The sequence below is a fragment of the Amblyomma maculatum genome, chromosome 4, assembly GCF_055883805.1.
Source record: "Amblyomma maculatum isolate TAMU_Amacu chromosome 4, ASM5588380v1, whole genome shotgun sequence".
Taxonomy (NCBI): domain Eukaryota; kingdom Metazoa; phylum Arthropoda; class Arachnida; order Ixodida; family Ixodidae; genus Amblyomma; species Amblyomma maculatum.
The window spans coordinates 115,462,741-115,479,669 of NC_139347.1; the positions used below are offsets into that span (position 1 = coordinate 115,462,741).

At 46.3% G+C, this 16,929-nt stretch overlaps 1 protein-coding gene across 1 annotated transcript in view; it reads left to right on the forward strand.

Annotated features, from left to right (window-relative positions):
• The first annotated feature begins 8,543 nt into the window (after window positions 1-8,543).
• Window positions 8,544-16,929, forward strand: part of LOC146192191 (uncharacterized) — a 38,124-nt gene continuing 29,738 nt past the window's right edge. Inside the window, exons 1-2 of the mRNA XM_084600421.1 lie at window positions 8,544-8,594; window positions 14,003-14,209. Coding sequence (XP_084456547.1) covers window positions 8,544-8,594; window positions 14,003-14,209 — 258 coding nt within the window. The remainder of the gene's footprint in view (window positions 8,595-14,002; window positions 14,210-16,929) is intronic.

The window sequence follows — 16,929 nt, forward strand, 5'->3', positions numbered from 1 at the left end:
ACGGTTGCGCAGAGCGGCAGAGGTGGCGGAAGATTTTGTCTTCGCATGTAGCGACTCCACCTCCAAGGGTTGCTGTTTTTAGTTTCTCCTATGGGGCTACGGGAACGTCCTTGCACGAAACCGTAGCCCGGTGACGCAAGTAGGCCGTTGTATGATGATGGGGAGCTTGACAGAAGTCTTGGCGATGGTTGCGCAGAGCGGTTGGTTGTTGGAAGTCCTGCAGGTGTCGCATTTTTCGGGGCTTTGAGGGTGACACAAAGGCTTGCTATGTGGAGGTCTAGGGGCAGCGTTCAGGTGCACCTTGTTCGCGTCGAGGGAGGCTGCGAGGATTGCGTTGGGGTGTAGGACGGCGTAATGCAGCAGCAAAGTATGTATCTGTTACCTTTCATGTTAGAGCTGTCGGAGCTGCCGCCTGAGTAACGCCCAATGCTTGCTGAACGTGCGAATGACGCCCGTGAGCGACATAACCTGCGGCTGCGTTTGAGAAGGCAGATACGACACACCTTTTTCAGAAAGATTTGACGGATGACCTCACGGAGGTTATCTCCACTTGTAGGTGTGGTGCCGTACTGGCGTGCAGACAGCGTTTAAAGAGGCTGGTTGTAGAGTCGCGTCCCTGCTTCTAGGTGTTTTTATATTCGCTGCATCCTGGCAGAAATCCGCCACAGGCATAGGCGGCTGTCAAAAAAGACCTGGAAATAGCTGACCTTCCACACCGCGCACCAACAGGTTCACCTTCGTCTCCTCTGTCATACCAGCATCAGCGCGACGGAGCACACAATTCATCTACTCAACGTAAGCTAGGATAGGTTCATGTGGGAGCTGGATGCTTTACTGGAGGACGACCTGGGCCCTTTCTTTTTGGACGGGACTTGCAGAGGGCATCAAAATATCAGTCTTGAATGTCTCCCAATCCTTCAAAGAAGCCGCATGACTTTCGAACTATATTCGACCAGACCCATGGAGTGCCAAATAGATTTGCCTTAACTTGGCTTCGTCATTCCATGTGTTGAACATTGCCACGTGCTCGAACAAGTCGAGCTAGTCTTTCCCATCCTCATCTGGTCCTCCGTGGAAGCTATGGGCTCACGGGGTTGGATGAAAGAAACCGGTGCTGTAGAATGGGTCATTGACAATGTTGACGCTTTTCCGGGGTCGAAAGGGGTCCGGAAGCAGAGCATGCTCGGGTTGGAGCCCTTGATATCGGCGGCTGGTTTGGTGGCCTGTTGGCAGGTCCCCCAGGGTGACAGAATCAGGGCTGCGGCTTTGGCTTGAAGTGGTAAACCGGAAAACAAAAGCAAGCACCTCCACCGATGTCACGTTGTGGTGACAGGGCGATAAGCAACAAAAAATAGGCCTAATACAATTCCTTTCTGCCCTGAATTTTTTATTACTACTGCAGATTTTTTTTTTGTCTCATTGTTTCACGTTTATATTAGGTAAATAACATCCTCAGAAAGTTTCAACCTTGTAATGAAAATAGTTACCGAGTTAGCAATGTGGCGTCAAAATAGGATATCAGTGCTCAAGGGTTGTAAAATGAAAATTTTCGATGCTTTATTCTGACGGGCTCCACGAAGCGCTAAGAAATCACAGACAACAAATATATTGCCAAGTGCCCATTTGCCCGTATTTGCGATCATTTTTGCTGGTTAAATCATTATTGGGCAGCATGGAGGAGTGCTCGTACTTGCATTTACCTTATTATGAATGAAGCACAATTTTACACAAAAACTACACACCGTCGACCATGTCCACGACACTCCGCAGAGCAAGAGTACGGGGCAGAAGGGGACCCTTTCGCCACCAAGCTGATTTTCTTGGGACGCTCCATCTCCCCATTTCCTGACGTCACATTGTTTGCAAAAAGTGGGAGGTTATTTGAGGAGTCTTGCGGCAAAAAAAAAGAGTAACTAGGCAGATTAGTTATATCCGCGTAACCTATCGGTTTCAAGTAGCAAACTGTAGGAAACTCTAAGCAGCGGGGACAATACTTAGGGAACAACAAAAGCTAAAATCGGCGGGCGTGCAAACTTTGGGACCAATGTTGGCTCTGTGCTGCCAATGTCTAGCCCTCGACAGTGCCAACCATCTCCAATATTGGGCCAATGCTTTGTGCTGCTTCGGATCTATGCCGAAAAAGCCGGCGGATACAGCCGATTGCTTTTCCACTTGTGCTTTGGAACTGATGAAGACTTCAGCGAGCGCTTGTCGCCAGTTTTATAATCCATGCATTAAGACCATGCGCTGGGCGAAAAAAAAACAATCATTCTGGAGACAAAAGAGTGCGCAATAGGCACGCTCTTCGTGTACCTATGGCGCCTCTAGATTTCACCGCTGAGTTTGCCATGAACGTTGACGCGTTCATCCCAACTACATTCGCACGTTCGCTGGGACGAAATGTCAACAGGGAAATTAGCGACTAGATCGCGTAAAGAATATAATGCGTGTGAACTTAGGACTACTAAAGTGCGACGAGATGATGGCCTTTTTTCGAAATGCCACCGATTCCTGATATATTGCGTGTGCATGCTGTGTGGTGCGGCGTTCAAAGAAGAGCCAAATGAAAGGCGCCGCGCGGACGCCTGAATAGGACGCTCGGCGAGGTCAGCTTTGTTTAGCGTTGATGATGATGACGATAACTTTATTTTCCACCAGATAAGGAGGCCCCCAATTCCCGCCCCCGGCACGCAGGCCTAAGGGACGGGAGCAGAGACCTCCGCGATCAGAAGCAGGCAAAGAGGTCTTGGCTCTTCGCGGATTCTTCCGCCAGGCAGGCGGATGGCTTGTAGCTGTGGAACAGGGACCTTGCTCCGCAGCAGGGCTTCCCAGGCTTCTGTACAATTTATATTTGTTTTAGCCCCTGGGGAGCTAGTACATTACAAGATTATATGGTCGAGGGTCCCTCTATCCCCACAGTGCTTGCATTTATCGTTTCTCCTATCTTCCATTTGAACATAATATGTCCAGACCAGGTTTACAAAGTTCCCAGCTTGCAGGCCCCGCCATGTGACTGCCTCCCTATTGTTTAGACTTTTATCCGGTGGTGGCACCAGTCTCCTGCAAGTTTGAAGAACCTCCGTATAATTTTGCAGATGCTCGTCCATGTTTCGGCAATCGGGCGGCTTCACAGTTACCCGGAAGTAGAGAGCTCGAGCTAACTCGTGGGCAGCTTCGTTGCAAGGAACGGACGCGTGTGCAGGGGTCCAAATTCGACGAATTTTCCTGTTTAGTCGTCTACTCGTCAGAGTCCTTGCCGCTTCCGGCGAGACCCTACCCTTTCCAAAATTCAAAATAGCCGTTTTGCTATCGCTGATTATGAAATTGGCTTCCGTTCCGACGCAAGCGAGCGCTATTGCAACTTCTTCAGCCGTTTCAGCGTTGGGGCTTCTAATGGTGGCAGCTGATACCGGGGCACCTCGGCCGTCGACCACCGAGGCGACCGCCGTCCCCGTTTTGCCACTTGCCGCATCCACGTACGCAACCGACTTGCTGTCCATTGAATCGAAGCGTCTGATTAGTGCTTCTGCACTCTTCTCCCTCTTCTCTGTGTTGAATATGGGATGCATGTTACGAGGGAGGGGGGAATGATTAGATTTTCTCGGCAGTCCGGTGGGATACTTGATTTTTCTCGTAGTCTCCTATCTGTCTGCAGGCCTACAATTTCGAGTATACTTCTGCCCGTGGTCGTTCGACTTAATCTTTCCAGCTGCGAAACTCTGACAGCTTCCGCTATTTCGTCCCAGCTATCGTGCACTGCCATAGAAAGGAGCTTCTCTGTGGATGTGGTAATTGGTAAGCCCAGGGCCCTCTTTATGCACCGTCGAATGAGAGAGTCTAACCTCTTCTTCTCCTCCGACCTGATATTTAAGAACGGCGTGGCATAGCTCACGTGACTTATTACGTAAGCTTGGATGAGTTTAAGCAAGCTTCTTTCCTTCAGGCCTCGTCCTTTCAACGCAATTCTTCTAAATATTCCAATGGCTTGTGTGGCGAATCCCTCTAGCTTTCTGATTGTTCCATCATTATATCCATTTTCCTGAATGAATAGTCCTAAGATTCTGATTTGATCTATCTTTCGAACTGGTATTCCGTCTACTTTAATGTCAAATTCCCAGCTGCGGTTGCATAGGAGTGCCTTTGGGTTATAGACGAATAATTCTGATTTTTGCGGCGAGCATGATAGACACCTACTGGCAGCGTAGTCTACGACAGTGTCCGCCGCCGCCAGCAGGCGCTCCTCAATGCTCGCATCACTACCCTGGTTAACCCAGAGATTGATGTCATTCGCATAAATACTGAAATTTAGCCCTTTTATGCTCCTCAGAGCTTCTGGGAGGCCCCTCATCGCCACGTTGAAAAGGAACGGGGAGAGAACCGAGCCCTGCGGGCTCCCCCTGCTCCCTAACTTCACTGTGGGGGACTGAATGTCTTGAAACTTTATGCAGGCAGTTCTGTTTGACAAGAAGTCCTTGATGTACTCATATGTTCGTTTACCTACTCCGACTTCTTAGAGACCGTGGAGGATCGCTTCGTGTTTAACTTTGTCAAAAGCCTTTGTCAAGTCCAGGCCGAGAATCACTTTGGCGTCTCTAGAACGCGAGTCGATTATGTCGTATTTGAGTCGGAGCATCACGTCCTGCGTGCTCAAACCCGGTCGAAAGCCGACCATCTCGTGCGGCCACAGGGCGTGTTTCTCCATAAAGCGCGTCAGTCGTGTCTGGACTACATGCTCCATCAATTTTCCCATGCATGAGGTTAGAGAAAAAGGTCTTAGATTTTCTAGTTTCGGGGGTTTGCCCGGTTTTGGGATTAGAATTATGTTTGCCGACTTCCACTGCCGAGGCAGGTGCCCTTTAGTCCAAATTTCTTGCATATACTCAGTAAGAGCGCTGATGGAGTCATCATCCAGGTTTCTTAAAATTTTGTTAGTTATCCCGTCAGGGCCCGGGGCCGATTTTGTTTTTAGTCCCAATATTTCTGCCTTGACCCCCGCCTCCGTGATGGGTGCGTCCAGCTCCTCGTTGGGAGCTCCGTCATACTCTGGGAGGGGGCACTATGAGTATCGCCAATGTACATGTTGACTAGTGCATCCATAAATTCCGCGTCTGTACCCATAAACGCGTGCCTGGCTTTTGTTAATCTAATTCCTGACTGGGATTTTGAGTTGGTCGGATCTGATAGATGTCTCAGCAGACCCCACGTTCTGGAAAGGATCATGCCCCCTTCCATCTCGTCGCATCTGCTGCACCAATTCTGTCCGCATAATTTAACCGCATAATTTTCAATTTCTTTATTATGTCTAGCTATCCTCCTTCTAAGATTACGGTTCCACTTTTGCTTCTTTAGTCTGCGCTCCATACCATGTTTAGCCTCCCACATGTGAAGCAAGAGGAAAGTATACAACAGTTGCATCTTGCCTGTACTCACCTATGGGGCTGAAACGTGGAGGCTAACCAAGAGAGTTCTACTTAAGTTGAGGACAACCCAGAGGGCTTGGAACGAAAAATGGTAGGGGTAACATTAAGAGTTAGAAAGCGTGCATAGTGGGTCAGAGAAATAACTCAAGTTACCGACATTCTAGTAGAAATTAAGAAGAAATGGACATGGGCAGGACATGTAGTGCGAAGAGAGGATAACCGATGGTCGCTGAGGGTAACAAACTGGATTCCAAGGGAAGGAAAGCGTAGCAGGGGGCGGCAGAAAGTTAGGTGGGCGGATGAGGTTAAGAAGTTCGCGGGGGTCAAGTGGATGCAGCTAGCACGGAACCGAGTTAAGTGGAGAAATATGGGAGAGGCCTTCGCCCTGCAGTGGGTATAATCAGGCTGATGATGATGATGATGTGAAGCAGTTTGCTATCAGCTATCTCCGGGGCATCGTCCCCTTCAAGATTCTTTGTTGCCTCTCCAACGTGACGCATGAAGGTCTTCGTCCATTTTTCTATGTTTCTAATCTTTCTTTCGGCAGCCTTCTCTCGCTTTTCCATAAATAGTTCCCATTGCGTAACCCTCGGTTGACACACACGGCGCGTCTTTACTACTTTTTTAAGGATCAAGGCCCGAATAAAATGGTCGCTGCCAAAATTTTGCTCCGAAATTTGCCAGTTCAGATCTTTCACATTTTTAGAGAAGGTCAAGTCAGGGGAAGTGTCTACGCAGACGCTGTTACCCACCCTGGATGGAAAACTAGGATCCGTGTGCAAGGTGAGTCCCAGCTCGTGCGCGTCTTCCCGTAACTGCCTGCCTTTAGGATCTTGTTTAGCGTAACCCCATTCCGGGTGCGCCGCATTGAAGTCACCGGCTATTAGCAAGGGGTTACTCCAGGCTGTGAATATCGCTTTGCGAAAGAGGGCCCTGAATCTCACCTTTCTCTGCTGTGGCGTACTATATAAATTTAAGAGGAACAGGCTTGGTTGCGCTTTTCGTCCCGTAAGAATTTCCAATAGCACTGCTTCAATTTCTTTCGAATTGATTTCGTGCATGATTGCAGCAATGTTCCTCTTAACCAATGTTGTGACGCGAGATTTCTCACCTCTGTCACTTGAAAAAGATTGGTATCCCGAGAGTTTTGCTGCTTTACCCGTCTCTTGCAGGCCTATAGCTAGTGGTTTCTCATCTAATAGCGTCAAGTACTGTTGCACAAACGCACGCTTGCGTTGGAAGCCGCGACAGTTCCACTGCCAGATTAAAGACTCACTTGGTGCGCCTCTGGCCATTATGAAGCTGATCAAATTCTTCCTCAGCTTTTTGCTGCCATTCTCCGATGGCAACTAATCCTTCTCTTTGAAGTTGTGCTTCGCCCGTAAGGGTTTGGATCTGGCTTTGAATTTGGTTTATTGCTCCCATAATTTGGGTCGTGACAGATTCAAATTTAGCTTCAATTTTGGCTTCTAATCTTTTTCTAGTGCCACCAATGGATCAGCGTCTTCCCCTTTGCGTTTCATTCGGGGCGGTCTAGCCGATTCTACAATCATCGTTTCCTCCTCCGGTGCCGCAGGCTGCGTGGAAGTCGCAGCCTTAGGGGTTAGTTTAGCGTTAATCGCCTGGTGACGTCATCGCTCATGACTGGTCATGGCCGATGACGTTACCAGCCGATGACGTTGCCAGCATATCATGAGGCCTTTGCCTTAAAATTATTTTGATGAATATGCTCAACCTCCTCTACTGCGCTCGATGCGGGGCACAATGCTTACAACTAAGTATTTTGTAACAAACGAAGTCCCGAATACTGGATAAAAATGCATTCTGCTGTTGCTGCAGGGGTCAAAGAGATAGATTGGGAGTAGAACGATGTTGGACAACTAGATGGTAACGAATGAAGTACTAAAAATGGCATAGAAGCAGTGCAAAAGAAGAAAGCGCTTATCGAACATCACCAACAACACATCTATTGAGGGGCGCGGAGTATGCCAGAAAAAAAAATGGAGCGTGTGCTTGAGCTCCATCTTTCACGTTTGACGTCACAATCTGTTCGCCTACATGCGGCCTGTTCATCGCTTAAGCAGTGATTTCTTCATTTCTGCCTCTGTTTTCACACACTTACTCTTTAAAAAACACTATAGAAAAGGCGGCCTGATATAGACTAATCTTCACTTAACCAAGCCTGAACAGCGGGCCTATGTGACATAGTTCGTCTGACGCCGGATCCAAGGCTCCCGGAGGATTTGTTTCCCATCTTTTATATCTAAGGAGAATCCGAAGATGCTTTTAGCTTTCCAACTCTGACGTCACGAGACACGCGGTATTGTGGTATCACGCAACCCACCAACCAGTTATAATTCGGACACTTCATCGGCAAACTACCGCTTGCCGCACGCATGCTCGCAATTTTTCTCTCACAACGCCGACGTTGTTGTTTTTTTAGAAAGAGGCCTTCAACAATGCCGCGTTGCCACTGGGAACGCTGTATTTAGAACCGACAATGATCTCGAAAGAGTGGAAAAGAAACAGGTATTTATTACCTCCTGGTCAAAATCAAGAGGTGGAACATGGACGCATTGTGTAAAGCGAAGGGGAAGTAAACGGTGGGGTTAAGGCTAGCCAACTGGATTCCCACAAACGAATTGGGGCAACCAACATATGGCAGCGAACAGAAGGTCAAGTCAGTGTATGAGATGAGTTCTAGGCGACCATATTGCGTCTAGCGCCAGCGAACCAACGATCCATGATAACGGTAGAAAAATATATTAGAACCAAAGGTAGATCAGAAGCACAGCCGACCGGCGCAAACCACAATTTCCTCATGGCTGTCTGATTTTACGCGAAGAATAAGAACATGTCTGTGAAACTTTCATGTGCCATACTAGAGATAACTGTCAAAACGTTCTCATTGCACACTCGCAGCTGACCTGCGATTCTGTTCCAGAACATTATAGGCACGATATGTCTCCATCCACGATCCACTCTTTCAGGTGCTTCCAACGTCCTAATTTTACGATAGTTGTGTCCCACACGACCTTCGACAACTTCGCTAAAGTTTCAATAAACGGAACCCCATCATATTATCAAAAAAAGTTAAGCACCTGCAATATTGTGCCCTCAACAATGTTCGATAAGCCTCCAACAACGGAGCCCATTGCCTATACCAACCACCTGGTAAGTGTCCTTCCTTTTCTTGGTATATATGGAGGTACTTTGTATTGAACATTTATGGCAGGCTAGGATGGCAAATGATCAGTGGCCAAGGAAGGCACAGACATGACAGGTAGTCGGCTTTGCGAATGAATACTCGGCCCTAATTTATCCAGTGCATCATTTTCAAGGCCTGTTAGGACGAAAGGCGCACATATGTCCAGCCTCGACATTTTGCTGCAGAGCACAGAAAGGGTGTACCTAATTTGCGAGCAGTGGGCGAGCGTTTAAAGGCGAAATGAAATTATTCACGTTGTCTGCTCGAAGAATGAAGGAATTTCGGTGGGCGCTTTATTAGAAGCATACGCATGGGAACATTTGTGGGCGTAAATGGCGCTCTTAGCATCATGAAAAAAGTCCAATTCATTTACGCCGAATTCTTCCACAGCAGAGGTTTATACGCACTTGCACAGGTCCTGTAGCTATCAGCAGTATACAGTTTTTTAGGCAAATTACATTTACTCTCAATTGTTATCTGCGCTGGTCAGCAGGGCAGCGAGTATAAGCATCAGTAGCTGAAATAAGATACATATTTCAGAGAACGACAAGAGTTAACACCCGGTGCAAACAGGAACTGAAGGTTACGTCCAACATCATCTTGAAGAGTATTCCTGTTTGGTGGTAGTGCGAGAGTACACAAAACTAATTGTATTTCCGCCGCACTGACATGTTCAGCAAGCGATGCGGCAACGGCAGCAGTCATCTCGGGTTTGTTGTGGACTCTTGCCTGCTCCTCCTGCACGCGTTCTCTTACAGCGTCGACATCCGAAGTAGATGATCTCGATTATTGCTTCCGAGGTCGTTCAAGGCATTCTTTTACTTATTTTTGTGAAGGTTCAAAGTCCTCACCTGTCTTTTCCCAAGGCTTTATAACTCTCACTCCTCTTCTGTCCCAAACAGACCATCGAGTTGCCTGTCCTTTTCCGTGGTCAGTGTTTTCCCTGTCTCTTCCCTCTTCCACCGCGTTCTCAGCTTTCTTTTTCTTGAAGATTGGCAGCAACAGCCGTGGAAATTTCCGCCGAGGACGACATTATATGAGGTCACAGCATCTTCTCAACAAGTTTGGCAGTTGTGCGATATCCAAAGCAAAAATGGTCATATAAGTCGAGCGTCTAGTTAGCGGCGTATAGTTATTTGAGCAGCAATTGCATACGCGGTAATTGGTGCTGAGGTAGCTTAATTTCAGCCACCTCTCAGACACGTAGCGTCATCTGGCGCCATCTAGGCGATTCTTATTTGAACGACTGTGTGCCGCGTGACGGTGGTTACCGTTTGTGCCGAGTAAACAGGCTAAAAACTCTCCTACAATAGCCGCCTTGTGTCTTTGAAATGTTATTGCTAATACTATTTAAAAGAACCCGTTCACAGTTAGTACTGCTTCGCTTGAAGATATTGAAGTAAAACCTCCAACAAACGAGAATTTTTTTCAACTACTCTGAGCCTCATTAAGGTACCTAAGGACATCCTATAAACTCGGTGGATGGTATCCTGGCATTGGGTCTAGGAATAGCAGGGGGGAGTTACTAGTTGAGTTTCCAGAGCGCAATAACTTACGAATCATGAATACCTTCTTCAGCAAACGGAAGAACCGGAAATGGACATGGAAAATTCCTAACGGAGAGACTAAAAATGAAATCGAATTCATAATGCGTTCAACCCCCGCCATTATGCAACATGTACAGGTAATCGGGAAAGTGCGATGCAGGGACAACAGGATGGTCAGGTCCCGAATTAGACTAAATCTGAAGAAGTAACGCAACAGATTAGTAAGAAAGAAACCCATAACGAATTAGCGGTGATGAGGAGGCAGAAGAGTTCAGGATCTCGCTACAGAATAGGTATTCAGCTCTAACTGAGGATGGCGACATTACCCTAGAGGCAAGGAACAATAATTTCAGAGATATCATTACTGAGTGCGCGGTAGAAGTAGGCGGTAGGATAGTTAGAGAGGATACCGGTAAGCTGTCTAAGGAGACGAAAGATTTGATTAAGAAACGCCAGAGTATGAAAGCTTCCAATCCAACAGACCAGATAGAATTGCCGAGATATCAAAGCTAATCAATAAGCGCAAGGTGGCCGATATAAGGAAGTATAACATGGAGAAAATTGAGCATGCTCTAAAGAACGGGGGAAGCCTTACAGCGGCAAAAATGTTATTGGGCATAGGCAGAAACCAGATGTGTACGATAAGGGACAAGGCGGGCAACGTCATCACGAATATGGACAAGATAGTCAAAGTAGCCGAGGAGTTGTATACAGATCTCTACAATAGTCAAAGTAGTCAGGACTGTAATGAGATTGGCGGTAGAGAAAAACAGTCAACCGTTCTACCAGCGACGAAGGACGAGGTCAAGAAAGCACTAGAAACTATGAAAAGGGCGAAATCATCTGGAGAGGATCAGATAACTACAGATTTACTGTATTACGGGGTGGATATCGTGCTGGAAGAACTGGCCACCCTGTATGCGCAGTGCCTGGTGTCATCGACGGTACCGGAACCATGGAAGAATGCAAACACTATCCTCATTCGCAAGAAAGGGGACTCTAAGGACCTTAAAAATTACAGACCAATCGGCTTGCTGTCTGTTACAGGTATTTACTAAGGTAATCGCTAATAGAATCAGGACAACCTTAGACTGCAACCAAGCAAAGAATCGAGCAGGATTTGGGAAACGGTACTCTACTATTGATCATATCCATACCATCTATCAGGTGATAGAAAAATGCTCGGAATATAACCGCGCCTATACATAGCATTCATCGATTACGAAAAAGCATTTGACTCAGTTGAAACCTCGGCGGTGATGCAGGCATTGCGAAATCAGGGGGTAGACGAGCCGTACGTGAAAGTGCTGGAATATCTATATAGTGGCTGCACAGCAACCATAGTTCTGCATAAAGAAAGTAACAGAATTCCCATAAAGAAAGGTGTTAGGCAAGGAGACACAATCTCCCCAGTACTATTCACAGCTTGTTTAGAGGAAGTATTCAGAGACTTAGAATGGGAGCAGTTAGGGATAGCGGTAGATGGAGAATACCTCAGTAATTTGCGATTTGCTGATGACAATGCCTTGCTAAGCAACTCGGGGGATGAACTGTAAATAATGATTGATGACCTAGACAGGAAAAGTAGAAAGGTATTCTTGAAAATCAATATGCAGAAGACTAAGGTAATGTTCAATAGCCTCGGGAAGGAACAGCAGTTTACATTAGGTAGCGAAATCCTGGAAGTAGTAGGCGAATACGTCTACATAGGACAGGTAGTAACCGCAAATCCGGACCATGAAAAGGAAATAACAAGAAGAATAAGATTGGGATGGAGCGCATTTGGCAAGCACTCGCAGATTATGACTAGCAGCTTACCGGTATCACTCAAGAGGAAAGTATACAACAGTTGCATCTTGCCTGTATTCACCTATGGGGCTGAAACGTGGAGATTAACCAAGAGAGTTCTACTTAAGCTGAGGGCAACCCAGAGGGCTATGGAACAAAAAATGGTTGGGGTAACATTAAGAGATAGAAAGCGTGCAGAGTGGGTCAGAGAAATAACTCAAGTTACCGACATTCTAGTAGAAATTAAGGAGAAGAAATGGACATGGGCAGGACATGTAGTGCGAAGAGAGGATAACCGATGGTCGCTTAGGGTAACAAACTGGATTCCAAGGGAAGGAAAGCGTAGCACGGGGCGGCAGAAAGTTAGGTGGGCGGATGAGATTAAGAAGTTCGCAGGGGTCAAGTGGATGCAGCTAGCACAGAACCGGGTTAAGTGGAGAAATATGGGAGAGGCCTTCGCCCTTTAGTGGGTACAATCAGGCTGATGATGATGATGATGACGGTATTCTGACGGACAATGGGAGCTGATCATGTAGCCGTTAAAAGCATTCCAACATTACAAAATTCTATCGGAGCACTTTAACTGAAATTTTGATGCTGGATGAAATCTTCCATACATTATCCAAGAAAGGTGAGTATCTAAACAGAATGGGCTCGCTGTTCGTGGCCCTTCAATGTTATGCAATTTACGCCACTCAACTTTGGCCCACAGTCTCCTTCGAGTATTTAATACTGAATCTATAGCGGCTACTGCGATTTTAGGTAGATACCATTAAGCTTTTCAAAAGAAGTTTACAGCAAGGTAATGAATGTTTTGGCCTCCAAAGTAAAAAAAAAACGTTTTATAGTGTAAACATCTTGGGCAATCAATACTGTGACCTCATGGATGCACACACATAAAAATAACTGTGCATAATTACCTTCAATGGGTACCTCTGTATTGACACAATGGTCTGTTATAGATGGGCGAGTCGAGCTTTCTCCTTCGTTGTTGGAGGCTTGCATATTTTTTCTAAGAAGTTTAATAGGAAACAGAAAAAATATAGTGATGCCCACACTCACATGTATTACCTGAATCTTGTGACGACCCCTACATGCTCATGAATCGACACGGTACCAAAAGCTCTGCTTCCACAAAACTCCTATATTTCCGAGCATTAAAATTGCCGATAGGACAGCAGAGGCTGAGGTATTGAAGCTCACATGCTCCTGTTGAGTTGCGGCCGTTCATCATCGTATCAAGAGACTGCGTTGCTCCCCTTTTTCTCGGCGCCCTCCTTTCTCCTCCCCCGGACCTCCGTTAGAGGCGCGCACATTGCGTCCTGGTCAGTGAGGTTCCTCACTCAACGGCTTCTTAGTAGCGTCAAATTTCGACCTGACCAGGTGCGCATCCTGACGGCGCGATATTATTGGAAGGTGGGCTCCGAAACATGTCACCAGGTGCGCTGACTAGCTGGCCGCACGCGCTAATGGACAAAAGCGACTAGAACTAGTGTTCAGGGCTCACTCCCCGTTGCTTCCTTCTTGCGCCCTGCCGAAGGAAGAGGGGATGGGGAGAGTAGCCCTTTAACTGCTGGCTTCAACACGTGACGTCGATAGGGCCGCTTGAGTCACCAGTATTTATGGTGGTCGGTTTCGGACGGATCTCCACTTTTTTCGCATTCTTTCATGAGAGATCAGCAGTCCGCAGCACATCATTCACAAATGTTTGACGCGTAGCTAAAGCGACGCATGCATAGCACTGTCACAAAGCCTTCTAGTTAGCTGTGCATATTATCATATGTCTAATCCTGTCGAGAGCTGTGGTAAAATCAGTACTTTTATCGTGATGTAGAATATACAAACAAAGAAATATTGTCTAAAACCAACTCAGGATTCTGAAACACATTAGTTTGTCAGCCATCTCTAGTATACTGAAGTATGCTATTATTGTCATAATGGTGGGAATTCCTATTCTGAAGTACAGTTCTGGGGGATTTGCGTTGATTCAATTCCTATCATAGCAACAAGTATAGCGTCTTCTTCCTTCGCTCTTACAGATCCAGTCATTAACCTTCTTGCAGAGGGGTAAAAATTTCCGGCAGTACCTATCAGCTTTCGTCTGCACTCCCCCAAGTTACGCGACTTACAACGCTGCTGTGTCTGTTACCTTAAAAGGCCGCTGGTATAGATCGTCGGGCGGCAAAGCCGACTTGTACGAAAAATGCACTAACCTTAACGACACTATGGATGCACCGCCTTCCACGGTGAGTTATGATTCTTTGATTTCATTGGGAAGCAATAAATAGAAATACAAGGTGAGTAGATTGCACAAGCGCTTGGCGATGCTGCATTTGGATGGCCAAAAGCGGGGTATGGACGCACTTGAAGCAGCTTGTTAGTGGCCCTGCAGAGTTTCAATTTGTATTCCCTGCACCCAGGAAGAAGAACACCATGCTTTGTAAACGTCCCTTAAATAGTTAAACTCGAGCCCGAGTTCTAGCATGCATGTCCACTGATGCATATGAGCAAGTTAGGCAAGTGAACCAGTAGTTAATTGAAAAGAAAAATATTGCTGTACTTTTGAGCCGGTATAGAGTTACCACAAGTATATATATTGGCAAAAAAGGCGCTGCTAGTGAATTCGTAAGCTAGTTTTGGTGGAAATCACGTCACTGTCGTCGTACATCTCGAAAACTCAAGAAAACAGCCCTGAGCGAGGCGTCGAGTGCACCTTGAACTGCGTGCTCACCGGAAGCTGCTTGGCTATCCTCATAGGAATGAGCGTCACATTGTGTCCTATATTCTGGGAATTCTAGTCAATAGAACACCTAGCTGGGTTCCACTGCATCTACTCGGACATGCTTCGTTCACTAGAAAATTCATAAATATTTTCCTACTCTATTAGTGAAGTTCATCTCTTTCTCATTGCTGCGCGGGGTCTCCTTCGCCACTTGCCTAGGTGCCGCAAAACAGGTAGAAATCACAACAAACAAAGCAATTGGCGGCGAGATGGTAATTTAACCAGCGTAATACGACGCCGCCGAAGTAGTAGCGGGCTTTCATTGCATCACCGTACGTCCAGTCGACGGTGCTAAGTTTGCATGATCCCGCAGAACTTCATAGCTGCTCAAAGGAAGGCTTTGCTTTAATGGAGTCAGATGGTATACCAACACGGGGCCCAGCCATTGAATACTGCGAACGCAGGCAGCAGATAAGCATTGTGCAGCGGGCCCTTTCAAGAAACAAACTCATGGTGTTAGTTGCTTAATAGTGAGGGAAAGTGATCAGCTGTATTAGTCACACCTCATGTTCTGTTGTTTCATGCTTCCACTACTCCTCTGCATATACGAGCAGTAATAGTACGAAATTTACTCTTAGATGGAGTGCTCCTTATCGTTTGTATACTATCTTCTGTTCCCCTAGTTTAGGTTTTATTTGCAATCACACAGACCTCCGCAAAAGTGATAGCCAAGGTTAATATGGCTGCTTTTAGTGTAGATTATTCCACAAGAGATTATACAGAATACATACTTTATAATTGTAATCTTAGTGTTAATTTTATACGATTAACTCAGTATTGCATATACTATTACTGAAATATTTCTCTCACCATCAATATCCACATCCAGGAATAGCTACAAACATGTCCTCTGTCTTGGTGATGTTGCCCAGTGGGTCCCCTGAAGCATTGCAAGGACCTAATAATAATGCACAACCCGTTATGAATAAATTTTATGTGCTAACAGTAAATACAAAAAGAAGCACGTCAAGCTTTTACTCCCCCCCTCCCCCTTCCCATGGTGGAGACATTTAGGAGGCCGCACAAATCAGATGTGGAGTTGGCATAAAGTAATTCTCTTTCGTTATGACTTCGAGGAACACAGCATTAATAAATTTTTCCAAGCAGATAATTGTCAGAGTGGCAAGAAAATAAATCTTCCTTATATGTTAGGTGAGAAACCGAAACATTCTCTCATACTTGATATTTACGAATATACGTATAGTCAATCCCGTAATAGGAAAAACTGCTTTTTTCGCAATATATCATATAATTTCCGGAAAGAAACAAAAAGGACATGACAGATTCCGTCGTGGTATATATCATTAAAAAATATCAGGGCTAAATTCATGACAGAAGCGCATAAATCATGGGCCTGGAGAAGCGGTAGTGGGAAATTTCGCATTCACCAGTAAATCTGTTATCGTCAACTTGGTCAGCGTGACCGTTGTGAGCAAAAAATCACGAACGTGGCGCTGGCGGGCGGCATTTTGCAACTTGTGTGGCCGCGCACGGATTGGGCGTGTGGTTGCCTGACATTACGTGTGGCCGCAGCTGCCAAATGGGACCTTTCCTTTCAAATGAGAGTCTGATTTCTGAATCAGCCTGCCACGACCCTTCCATTTACGTCACTCATAGACTACGCAGGCAGATTCATGCAGCATGGTTACACCGGGGCCTTAACTATATGTCAGACGACAGCCTGGGTTATTGTTTGTTACCCTCAAAGTCGGAACTGAAGTGCGCCCTGTATTTGTTTCCTGTCGAGAATGAGGTGCAATTTAGAAGTAATGTTCTGGCCCTTTCTCATTGTATAGAACATTTCTGAAAACGTTTTAGCCATGAGATTTGATTCTACAATAGATGCCTTCTCTGCGCAGGAATCACCGTATGCCAAATCGTGCACGACTAAAGCGTTTTTTACCCGGTTAGCATTTCATAAACTAGGAACTTGGGAATTAGTTAGGCTAATAATTCTGTCTCTTAAAGACCGCAGGCGTCATTCCACTCGCATTAATTGTTATGTATCCAAAACACAAACCGCTCAGTGTTGCTCCGACACGGCTCTCCAGCTTTGCCAACACCTCCGTTGGCTGTGCTCAGCATAACGTCACCTGCTCCTTTCGCATACGCACCTTGGCTCATCGGGGACGCGAAATGGCTCACTGTTTAGCGTAGAGTTGCTTTGGCAACAAAATGTTGTCC